This window comes from Urocampus carinirostris, chromosome 12 (genome assembly GCF_059441175.1).
Source record: "Urocampus carinirostris isolate Australia breed hairy pipefish chromosome 12, RoL_Ucar_1.0, whole genome shotgun sequence".
Taxonomy (NCBI): domain Eukaryota; kingdom Metazoa; phylum Chordata; class Actinopteri; order Syngnathiformes; family Syngnathidae; genus Urocampus; species Urocampus carinirostris.
The window spans coordinates 37,836,143-37,848,760 of NC_142360.1; the positions used below are offsets into that span (position 1 = coordinate 37,836,143).

At 41.0% G+C, this 12,618-nt stretch overlaps 1 protein-coding gene across 5 annotated transcripts in view; it reads right to left on the reverse strand.

The window, feature by feature from the left end:
* Window positions 1–2,611: 2,611 nt before the first annotated feature.
* The window catches only part of tjp3 (tight junction protein 3), a 68,095-nt gene continuing 58,088 nt past the window's right edge, over window positions 2,612–12,618 (reverse strand). For all 5 annotated transcript variants that reach the window (XM_088349310.1, XM_088349313.1, XM_088349311.1 and 2 more), the window contains 5 exons: window positions 12,219–12,429; window positions 11,242–11,342; window positions 8,498–9,052; window positions 5,470–5,528; window positions 2,612–5,382 (listed from right to left, as the gene is read on the reverse strand). In XM_088349310.1, the coding sequence (XP_088205436.1) occupies window positions 5,262–5,382; window positions 5,470–5,528; window positions 8,498–9,052; window positions 11,242–11,342; window positions 12,219–12,429 (1,047 nt within the window). In that variant the 3' untranslated portion in view covers window positions 2,612–5,261. The remainder of the gene's footprint in view (window positions 5,383–5,469; window positions 5,529–8,497; window positions 9,053–11,241; window positions 11,343–12,218; window positions 12,430–12,618) is intronic.

Sequence of the window (12,618 nt, forward strand, 5' to 3'; positions counted from 1 at the left end):
GATATGATATAATGAAATTGTGTGTTTGATTTCTGTTAAAAATGTGGAAAAAAATTGTTAAAACGTCACGAAATTGTGAATACGCTTAATTGCTGTTGAAATTGTCGAGAAAAATTGTTCAAACCTCACATTGTTTATTTGCTGAAAACCAAAAAAAACAAACCAAGAAGTATTTAATTGCTGTTAAAAGTGTCGATAAAAACTCATATTGTTGGGATATGATATAATGAAAATGTGTGTTTAATTGCTGTTAAAAATGTCGAAAAAAATGTTAAAACGTCATAATATGCTTAATTGCTGTTAAGATTGTCGAGAAAAATTGTTCAAACATCACATTATTTGATGTTAATAGTGTCAATACAATTGTTCAAACCACATCAACAACGAACCAATTTATTAAAGGAACAGTGTGTATCAATTACATCCTCCTAATAGTAGGAAACAACTTAATAAAAAATACAAAATGATTTTGATAATAAGAAAAAGAATACGCGAACTATCATATAATCGTAAAAAAATACTTATAAATTGAGAAGTTTTTATGATCTTCATTAGCCTGACATAATTCTTCGCCATCTTGCTACTACAGGTACCCACAAAGCTCAAAAAAACTACAAAAAAATTTAGATATAAAACTGTTTTGGTCACTTAAAGTCGCCGCGGTTTGTATTCTCTCTGCTTTTTACCACTCGTTTACAGTTGCACTACACAATACAGCGACATCTAGTGATCCAATAATACACATTGTCCCATTCAAGGAATGGTGCTAAGAAAGAGTACAAATGTTTCGATTTTTGAACAAATAAATGTACAAATATCAAAGGAGCTTTCACTTGTTTCGAATAACATGTTTTTAATTTTGCTCCAGTATAAACAGTATTTTGTGGACTGAATCAATCAAATTATAAAGGTGCTTTTATATGAATAATTCCATACAATTTATTCTTCATTATGTATTTCTTCCCCAGGTCCATCGATAGATAGATAGACAGATGGATAGATACTTTATTCGTCCCCATAGGGAAATTCACACTTACAGCAGTATCCGTGTGTTGAAAAATAATAAAATACAAAAATACCCAATATAACGTTTTGCTATAGAGTATTTAAATAGTGCTACGGAAAATACACACTGTTATAAGAATAGAGTAATATGTAAATGTGGGGGTGGGGTTTAATGTGGGCTCTTACTCCCCCGGGCGGAGTTAAAGAGCCTCATGGCATGAGGAAGAAATGATCTCCTCAGTCTGTCCGTGGGACAAGACTGTGATAGCAGTCTGTCGCTGAAGCTGCTCTTCTGTTTGGAGATGATGCTGTGCAGTGGATGTAAACAAGTGTACAAAACTATTAAAACAAATTGGCTGTGTATAGAAAATAATAATATTCATAGCTTATTTTTTTAATTATTTTTGCACAAAGTTGCTCCAATTTTTTCCGATGCAATTACAATTGATGGTCTACAATCACCTCCATGTTAACATTGCTTATTCATACAAATCATCTCATCAAATCCTGTTGTAAACAATGAAGTTGTAATAAATGATAGTAAATTCAAATTTGACCTCTTATAAAGGTAAAAATAATGTGTAAAAATATTGGACTTTAATGTTTTTCCTTTTTTAAAATGTTCCCAATTTCTCATCATTTATAATAACACACTATCAGGACCAGAACGGAGACAGGACCCACTTGCGTTGCGTTTCTCACAAGTTCTAATAGAAGATAGGGAAAGCGTGGCGCCCACGACCCGGTGTTCGCTGGACGCGGGAAGCAAGTCGCAATGGTACTCAGATTGTGCTCCAAACGCGGAAGTGGATCTTCCGTGGTGAGCGATGGCGGTGTCGGGGACGGAAAAAGCGAGTCGGTAGCCGGGACAGGAGAGCAAAGACGCGGTCGGGGTTGGAAGCGAGTCGTAAGCCAGAATAGGAGAAAAGACGTAGTCGGGGATGAAAAGAGGTCGAAAGCTGGGACGGGAGAGCAGACAAGGTCAGGATCAAAAACGGGTCGTAGCCGGGGACAGACGGGAGCAAAAAAACGGGACAGGTGGGAGTCAGGGTCGAAAAAGGCTTGCCTAGTGTTCACTGAGGTTCGCAGACTGACTGACAAAAGGGGACAGACAGGCTGAGTTCAAATACTGATCGGGAGCCAATCAGAACCCGCGGCAGTTGGCGCCAGTAATCATCAGTAATCATGACACACACTTGTTTTTTTTTTTAAACTTCTATATCATTTCTTTGATCAGTGAAATTAACAATTTTCTTTTTAGGCGGATGAAATAAGTGATAATGATATACAGCCTTCAGAGTGAATAAAGATTATTATTTAAAAAAGTAGCTACCGGCACTTTCACATCAAAAGTCTCATAAGAATAAATAAAATCATTTAGTTTTTGGGGATGAAATAAAATGGGGAAATGTTTTCCATCCTCACACAACTCTAACAACACTATATAAATAGTATATCTCATATTAATTATTTTCAATTTTTTTTGTCAAATAAATGCAATCTTCTTTTAGTCCTTTGAAAATTTCAGAACATTTTTTATAGGTATCAGATACAGAAACTCAGTCAGATTATAAGCATATTTATTTAAAAATCAAAACGTGATAAAAAACACAACAGTCAGTATAAAATAATGTTTGAAAAACATATTGGTTTGTATACTGGAGATCAAAATTAGAAAACAAAATAAAACAAAAAATAGTGATTTTGAAATAATATTCATCTTCAGTGCTCAATTTGTTGTGTCCATACCATTCTATTGCAACACTTATTCACAAAATGGAGAAGGCATTTCAACAAAAAAAAACTGTATTTTGCCCAAAAATGCAAGAATCAATTTCAGTTCCTTCCCACTAATTGGTGCTAAACTAGCACATTGTGCTAATTTCCTTGATTTTCTGTCAACCCCTATTTAACTGGCATTCTAACTGCCTACTATCCCTACTAGTCCTGTGAATTTTCCTGCGGAGATGAATAAAGTATCTATCCATCCATCTATTCCACCCTGGTCATCCTGGAAGGGGGATTACCTCATGTGCAGTCCCTTCTCAAGGTTCCTCCATTTTCCTCATGTTTAGGTTTTTGAGTTTTTCCTTGCCCTCATGTAGGTTTTAGATCAGGGGATGGAGTCATAATAATCTGTGGTCTGTACATACCTTTGAGACTCCTTGTGATTAAGGATATCAAAAATAAATAGAACTTGACTTCCATCCATCCACCCATCCATTATCTGCACCGCTTATCCTCAGTAGGGTCGCGGGGGTGCTGGAGCGAGCCCATCCTAGCTATCTCCGGGCAGTGGGCAGGGGACACCCTGAACTGGTTGCCAGCCAATCGCAGGGCACACAGGGACAGACAACTCGCTCGCTCATTCACACCTAGGGACAATTTGGACCGGCCAATTCACCTGAAATGCACGTTTTTGGAATGTGGGAGGAAACCGGAGTGCCCGGAGGAAATCCACGCAAGCACGGGGAGAACATACAAACTCCGCACAGGATGTCCGGAGCTGGATTTGAACCCATGACCTCAGAACTGTGCCGCACACGCGCCAAACACTGCGCCGCCGTACCGCCAGAACTTGACTTGAGGTATTTGAGTTTTTCCTTGCCTGCATGTTGGTTTAAGATCAGGTCATGGTGTGATTGTAATCCTGTGCAGTCCTTTGAGACATTTTTGTGATTAAGGACTGTATAAATAAATTTGACTTTGCAAGATGGTGGACTGTTCTAAAGTAACTGAAAGTCTCCGGGAGCAGGTTGTCCAGATGAAAACGAAAGGGATGATCTTATTAGCCATAACAAGACAAGTTGATGGTTCCAAATCTGTGATTTCAAGAATATTGAATTTTTACAAAAGTATAAACTCATTCAAGTCGCCCTAGAAGGCTGGTTGTCCACGGAGGACGAATGCAAGAGAGGAAAGGTCACTCTGGAGGATGTCAACGAGTAATGGTTTCCACACGGCAGCTGGAATTGCTCGTCAGTTTAGCACAGAACACAGTAAACAATCAAAAAGCGAGACTGAGCAATGCTGAGGAGCATGTTGTGTGGACAGAGGAGAACTGGTTCAAAGTTCACTTCAGTGATGAAAGCAAATTTAATTTATTTGAGTGTGATGGGAAGTATTATGTTCGGCGACACATTGGAGAAAGACTGAACCCAAAATGTGGTCAAAAGGAAGTGTCATGGTTTGGGGCACGTTTTCTACAGCAGGAGTTGGTGAATGCAAATGTGTATCAAAACCTTCAACAGTACATGGTTCCTCACTTGCATTCGTCCAATTAGCTTGCAGTCTTCATGCAGGACAATGCTCCATGTCACACAACAAAACAGGTCAAGAACTTCCTTGAAGGTGAAAACATTGAATTCATGGCATGGCCTGAACAGAGTCCTTATCTCAACTCAATAGAGAACCCCTGGAAAATCCTTGGTGACGAAAATATGCTCAGGAAACCTACTACAATCACTGAACTGTGGAGGAGGCTGGAATAAGAATGGGCCAAAATAACACCAGTGTGAGTGGTTAGTGCATTTCATACAAATTGATGACTGTTTTAACCTTGAGGATTGTTTTTTCATGCCAAGGTCATTGTTGTTCTCTCGTTTAAAAAAAAAAAAAACATTTCTAGGGAAATGCCACTTGGTCATTTTGTGAAACATGTCCTTTATCTGGGCAGCACGTCGGCGCAGTGGTTAGCGTGTGTGCGGCACATTTCTAAATTAGTGTGAATTCAAAAGTGAAAAAAATATTTTGCATTGCCGGAAACTCTAACTTGATGTCAAGTTTTGTTATGTTTGATATTGATTTAGTTGCCACACTTGGGATTGCCGTTGCTCACTGTTGTTTCAAGCGTGGCTCACCGACTTTGTGTGAGCGCTCAAACCCGTGGAAAATGACAGGGAACATCGACTCCCGTGACCCTACTGAGGATAAGCGGTGCAGGTAATGGATGGATGTCCTTAAGATGGTATTATTTCAAAATAACTCCATTTTGTATGAGATGTTCTCCAATTTGGATCCCTGGTGTATAATGTGTAGAATTCAGTCTTCTTCCTTCATAGCCACTCCACTAGTTACACATGGATAGTCAAATATTTGCTAAATTCATGATTTAATGCTACCATTCATCAATTCTAAGAAATATTTTCTATTTAAATCGTGACTTAAAAGCTACATCAAAATGTGTGCTAACAAAGAAAAATCTGGGAGTGTCCCCTTTTGTTGGTTAAGGCTCTGGAGTTGGACTCGTAGATCCGTTAGAGTTCTGTGGCCGGACCCCATTCCATGTCCTCGTCCTCGTCTTCGTCTTCGTCCGAGCTGTTGCTTCCCCCTCGGATTTGAGTCCGTCTCACCTGGACCGCTTGGTGATGTGCCACCCTGGTAAGTGCCACAAGGGGGGGTATTCAAGATTTGCAGGTCTAGATTTGTGTTTTTTAGTCTTTTTTCAGTTTTGGTGAGACTTACACAATGAACTGAAGGGGCTTCTTCTCTTCTGTTGGTGTCTGTGACTCTGTGTTTCTCTCCTGAGGAAATAAAGAACAGAAATGAATTGTCTTTATTGTCATTGATAACAACATAGAGCTCTTGTTGGTGATAGGAATGAATGGAGAGGTATTGTAAAAGGATAGTGGGATGTTTGGATGTGTTCTAAGGGATGGGGAGGGCATTTCTATGATGCACCAGGGGTAAACCAGTGAGAGCTGTCACAATGTGTTGTGTCACCCTGACCCGAGTGACACGGCCACTTTCTTGCGTCCCTTTTCATCTAGAGGGACGAAAGCATGACCGACTTGTGTGCCCAACTTGTTTGGGTGTTTGGGCATTTGGGTTGGCCATGGTCCAAAAATGTTTTTTGCTACTTTTTCCTTTTCTTTGTTTTTGTCTACGTGTTTGTCTTGCTGTTGGTCACCCCTCTTTAGGGATATAGAGGTAGATAGATAGATAGATGGATAGATACATAAATAAGATAAACGCCTAGACCAGCGGTCGGGAACCTATGGCTCAGGAGCCATACATGGCTCTTTTCATGAGTCCTTATGGCTCGAATATAACATGATACTCAAGCAAATCTCATCTATAGCATTCCATTTCTGAGAATCGCAAATTCAAGCTTAGTACACGCATAGCGGACATACTATGAGGCTCTTTAACTCCACCCGGGGGAGTAAAAGCCCACATTAAACCCCACCCCCAAATTTGCATACTACAATATTTTTATTACAGTGTGTATTTTCCGTAGCACTATTTAAATACTCCATATCAACACGTTATATTGGGTATTTTTGTATTCGATATCTTTTATTTTATTGTTTTAATTTTTCAACACAAGGATACTGCTGGAAGTACGGGGATGAATAAAGTATCGATCAACTAATAGTTAGAATGGTTCGGTCCAGAGATGACCATTTTGCGTACCTGTCAACGTATACTTTTGATAGTATGTCATCTGCAATAACCTTTAGTCTGTGCAGCCCTTTGAGACTTGTTGTGATTAGGGGCTATACACCTCTAAACACCTCTCGACTTAGTATTCACTACAGTTTACAGTCAAGGTGTCACACCAACAGACCCCGTTTTGGCTGTAAATAACTCAACAATTTAGTTTTTTTTACAGTCATTTTATACGGAAGCTCATTAAACAATTCAGGTTCACCGTTGAGACACTTTAAGATGAAAACCCACAGAACAAACTGTAAACACACAAAAACGTAAGCAATAGGGGTGGGCGGAGCTATGCACACAGCGCACTTCTCTGTGCCCAAAGGTGAATACGTCCGTATCCTATTTTGCTGTATTTTGTGACATTATTACAGAAGAACTCTGCTTGCACCTTGTTTTAAAACCATTATTTATGAAAAAAAAATACAGGTCACAACGAGCCTCAACTATTTCAAGTAATTGCAGGACTAAGACTCGTTTACAGTTGTGTATTTCTTGATATGGGACACAGGCTCGAGCATTATTATCATTTTATAATTTTTTTATCAACTCATCGAACGTCACGTAGTCAAATAAAAGCCCTAAAAAATTGGAGCGAGGGTTTGGAAAAATTTTGCTGAAATTTGTCTTAAATTATATGGTTAGGCGCTCTAAATATATATATATATATATATATATATTGCAATTATGGCCTTTTGGGTGAAAATAAATAAAATAAAATAAATTCAATTAAGAAAAATAAGGTTCCCGACCTTTGATATAGACCAAAAAAGAGAAAAATGAGACAAAATTATGTCTGAATATGGCTCTTGGGTGGAAAGTTTTAGAGTGTAATCATCACAGAATTTAATTTTACCTTTATCTGGCCATTCAAACAAAGCAAGAGAAAGGTATGAAAACACACACTGCTTTGGAGAAGGAGTTCAGAGACAACATGAGGAGGATACAGCCCATTATTCTATCAGCTCAAATTGAAAACATTTTGGCAAAATTCCATGAAGTCACAGAATTTGTGGAAAGGAATCACCCAGAAAAAGTGTTGACAAGTCAGGCTATCGCCCATTATGATGACATCTCTTTCGACGGATTGTCAAAAGCAGACGTCATTGGATCAGTTTTTCAAGAAACAGGAGGCAAAAGTAAACAAAGAGGCCAATTAAAAGGGAAATGAATGTTGTCATTTTTTTCCTTTATTCTTCTATTTTTAACATAACGTGTCTCACATTTTATGTTTATTGTGTGGTTCTCTAATTTTAATATGAATTTGTATCATGATCTGATGCTCTTTTACGATTTGTTGAAAAAAATAGCATACTTTTGCCGGGCTGGGAACAGATTAGCGCATTTCCATTCAAAATGCGTCTCTACTTACAAACGTTTCAGGTTACGAAGCTACTCCCAGAACGCATTCAATTCGTAAGTAGAGGTAACACTGTATTACATATCTGAAAAGCATTATTATGCTCACTCGATATAGAGTTTCTAGCAGTATCGTGTAGACCCTTCTATCTACCGAGAGAGCTAACTGTGGTCATTGTGCTTGCCGCTAACGTTACACCGGATGCTAACATTAGCATAGCGCTAAATCTCCTGCCCGCGGCTATCAATAAACAGCAGCTCGCACACCCCAACGGAGCTTTTATCGTCGCCGGCGACTTTAATCTGGCATGTTTAAGGACTGTACTTCCCAAATCCATTCAACACGTGGACTGAGCAATTAGGGAAAAACACTAGACCGTGTGTACAGTAAGATCAAACATCGAGTTGGATCCGCCCATCTCTGTCTGTCCCTCACCCCCTCATACACCCCCCCCCCTCCGGAGGAGAACTAAGCCTATACAAAAAAGACAGTTAAAACATCTTCTTTGTTCCTTTATCTTTGTTTTCCTTATCCTCACTGTAAAATGTGGAACTGGAGTGCCACGTCCAATTTCGTTGTCACAATATATCCCATGTTGTAACAACGACAATAAAGGTCTATTCTATTCTATTGCTTTCACATGATATGAGACTTGCGGTTTGTGGAAATTGGATTTCCCAACCCCGATCTTACCTGTTGAAATTTGCTCTCGGCGTCTCGCCACGGGCTCTCCGGCCGCTCCTCCGCTAACAAAGTCTCGCTGAGAGAGTACCGAGCGGACGGGTCCGGGGCGATGAAATCCGGAGGTCCGTCCGACGGACTGACCGGTGCCGCCGAGTCCAGCGGGTCGAAGTCGGAGTCGGAAAACTCGCGACGAGGAGGGAAGTCGTCCGGGTGGTGCAGAGGCGGGCTTCGGCTCTGCCGGCGTAGCGAGGTGGGTTCCGGCACGTCCATCAGGGGCGGGATTTCCCGGACCGGCGAGTAGACTTTGGCGTAAGGTTCGGGGTCCGATCCCTCGTCCCCCCCGGCGGGCTCGGACGAACGGGCCAGGGCCGATCCGGAGGAGACCCGGGAGTTCCTGGCTAAGTTCTGACCCGGGTAGGCTTCCTCCGGGTCTTCGTTGTCCGTGTAGGCCTCGCCGTCCGTGAAGGCCTCGCCGTCCGTGTCTTCCATGTCGCTGGCGGCGCTCAGGTAGTCGGACTGACCTTGGTCCAGAGCTTCCAGGTCTTGTTCTCCACCGCTCTCCAACTACACATGAAACGAACATCGTGACAAGAAATGAGATACCGTAAAATCCGGACAATAAGCCGCTACTTTTCCCCCAAAGTTTCAACCCTGCGGCTTATTCAGTGATGCGGCTAATATATGTCATTTTTCTAACGGCCGCCAGCGGCGCTCGAGTACAAAAGGTAAGATTTAGACCGGTGGAATATATGCGCCGAGGAAGACTGCAACAACATACCCTCATCATGCAAATTGCAAAAAGAAAGGCACATGACGCAGCTGTCAAGCTAAAAGCAATCGAGCAGTCCGATAAAGAAGGTAACAGAGCTACTGCACGTAAACTTTACTTTGCGAGCGTGTTGCTAGCGTGCTTTTGAGTAAGGGAGCATGGGACGACATCTATATGACATGGTCTCTTTCCCATACTGGGGTAGACGACTTTGATGACGTCAGTTATAAGGAGGATTATGAGGACGGTTTACCGTGATCACTACAAATATGGTATGTTCTTTTAACACAGCCGTTTACTGTGTTGCGAGCGTGTTGCTAGTAGCGTTTTGCTACCCTTCACAGGCACGGTTTGGGATCAAAGTTATATTATTATTAAAGCTTTGAAAACTCTCGGTGTACCGTCTTTCTTTGTAAATATGTGTAACCATGTATAATATGTATTTGCAACTGTATATTTTTGTAATGTATTTATTTTAGAAACTTATTCTGATATGTTTTGCACGAGCAAATGAGAAAGAAGGGGCGGGGCAAATGCGGGCTGACAGGAAGTGGAGTAAAGGTGAGACGTGTTTGTGGACGCGGCTGACAATAGTGGATCTATATTTTTCCCACCCTTACCTTTGGAAATATACACTTTTTTCCTTGGATTACTTTCAACGGGCACCCGGACTCTGCAGGTCTGCATCAAACCTTTAGTACCGGTATCATTTTCCGTTCATTTTGCCGGATGTGATTTTTTGGACTGTGTCGGGTATGGGTTAATTTGTGTTTGTGTTGCATTTTTGCAATGTGGGCGCATGCGGCTAATATACAGGTGCGGCTTATGTATGTAAGAAATCGGTTTTCCTCCCGAAATGTAGTGGGTGCGGCTTATTATCTGGTGCGCTCTATAGTCCGGAATTTACGGTACTTTAATCCAGGGGTATCAAACCTGCAGCCGGGATGCTAGTTTGAGGCCCCGGCTTTAATACCACAGATAGATTGGCAGTGTGTATTATCGGGGCTCTTAAGTCCGAAGCTGCTATGTGTACTGTGGGTAGACCTAAGAAATGCGTCTGTTATGAAAGGCCCGACTGAAACCACATCACCGTTTTGATATTCCTTCATTGTGGTCACGAGATGTTGCCACAAAATTATCAAAAAAAGTCAATTGATACAAGTTACTAATTCCTTTTACTTCAAACAAATATAAATTAATGACAAAAGTGACTTTTGCCAGTTCCCGCTTGCAGCTGTAACGAATTAGGGATAATGGATTGCGGCTGCACGAGTGCAGTTCACTTTTTTGGTGGATAAAACGGCTAAAAAAAAAGAGCCGCCAGACCTTACAAAAATGCGCTCCACTGACCTTCGCACATAGCAATATGGGATTAGGGATAATGTATCGCGGTTGCATGAGTTCAGTTTGTTTTTTGGTGGACAGAGCAGCAAAAAACAGCTGCCGCGCCTGAAAAAATGTGCTCCACCGACCACCGCACATAGCAATGTGGGATTAGGGATAATGGATCGCGGTTGCATGAGTTTAGGGATAATGGATCGCGGTTGCATGAGTGCAGTTTGCTTTTGGTGGACAGAATGGCAAAAAAGAGCCACCAGACCTTACATAAATGTGCTCCACTGACCTTCGCACATGGCAATATGGGATTAGGGATAACGGATCGCTGTTGCATGAGTGCAGTTTATTTTGGTGGACAGAATGGTAAAAAAAGAGCTACCAGACCTTACAAAAATGTGCTCCACCGACATCCGCACATAGCAATATGGAATTAGGGATAATGGATCGGGGTTGCACGAGTGAAGTTTGCTTTTTGGTGGACAGAACGACAAAAAAAGAGCCACCAGCCCTTACAAAAATACTCTGCATTTGCTTGCAGCAAGATGCGATCGGGGATAACGGATTTCTGAATATTTTTCACCCTATAATGCACCGAAGCCATGAAGTACGTAGTGAGGTATTACAGTACATTTTGAGTGTGTATTACCGTGACTTCGGAAACCCAGACTGGTTTTGACTGTTGGTGTAGAATTTTGTCCTTCAGGGCCTTGTACCAGACGCTGGAGCCAGGCTGCAGGTCAACACGTGCTAGAGCAAAAAAGAACATGAACACATTGATATTACCAAAGATAACAGATCACTTTTTTTTTTCATGAACAAAATCAAGCACCCGTCAAGCACTTTCAAGCCCAATTTTTTCCAGTACCTTCAAAGGAAGAACTCCAGGGGCGATCAAACGTTTTTTGTTGTTGACTTTGAAAATAGAATCGTATCTTGCTGCTAGCATTTACTTGGTGGTGATTTATGATGCACAATCATTTTCTGCTATAAACTGACACGAATTCTGCCAATTTGATCACACAAAGCAAGAAAGTACTGAACTGTATATATGAAAAGCAGAAAAATGAGCCAAATTTGGACTAATTTTAATGATATTGATATTTTTGTGTGTTTTTCAGACGATCTGTGTCTAAATTGGTTAAAATATCCCCAAAATACTTTTTATAATCCTATCCTTTACTTATTGCACTGGAGAGTATTTTTATTTCATTGTTTTGCATTTTTAAGATTTTGTGTTGTTGTCCGACTTTAAATCTGTCCGTATGAAAAAGCTAAACTTTTTTACATTTTTTTCTGTAGATCCGTGAAAAATATTAGTTTAGATTTCACGTGTTTTCAGGGATACCCTGCAAAACGAACGACATTACGAATTACAAAATAGTTTTATTATTTTCGGCAATATATCTGGGAAAAATGTTATTGAAATCCAGCAAACAGGCGCACAAAATCACCTCTCCTCCCGAGTCCTCACATATAAAATATGGCGTTTCGGGTTTGCTTTGGGCTCAGTCCTGCAAATCATGTGAATTGATCGGGCTTGGGTTGGGTCAGGCTATAATTCCTGCAGGGCTGGATTATTCAAAGCCCCATTTTACCTCCGATACATGCACCTGATTGATGTACCTGAGAAAAGATGACTGTAGTCTTTCCTGAGCTTGAGCGCCTGCGTGTAGAGTCTTCTAGAACTCTTGTTGGAGTCGGGACTGTAGCGCTGCCTCATGGCCTTCACGTCTTTGCGACTGTGCGGGTCCAAGAAGATCACCATAGGGTGGTACTGGATGTAGTTCAGACGCTCTACTGCAGTAGGCGTGATGTCCAGCAGGGGGTGCTTGTCCTGAAAAAGCAAATGTCGGTCAGCGTTAGTCGGAAACGTTTTAGTTCAAATCTCTTATTGTTAGGTTAACCCCAACACTTGTAATAAAAACCTGCACTCAAAGAAGACACAGAGACGTGAATTTGACTTACTTGCAAGGAGAGATGACCATAGTCTGCCTATTGCAGTCTACTAGACACTCTGAAAAAG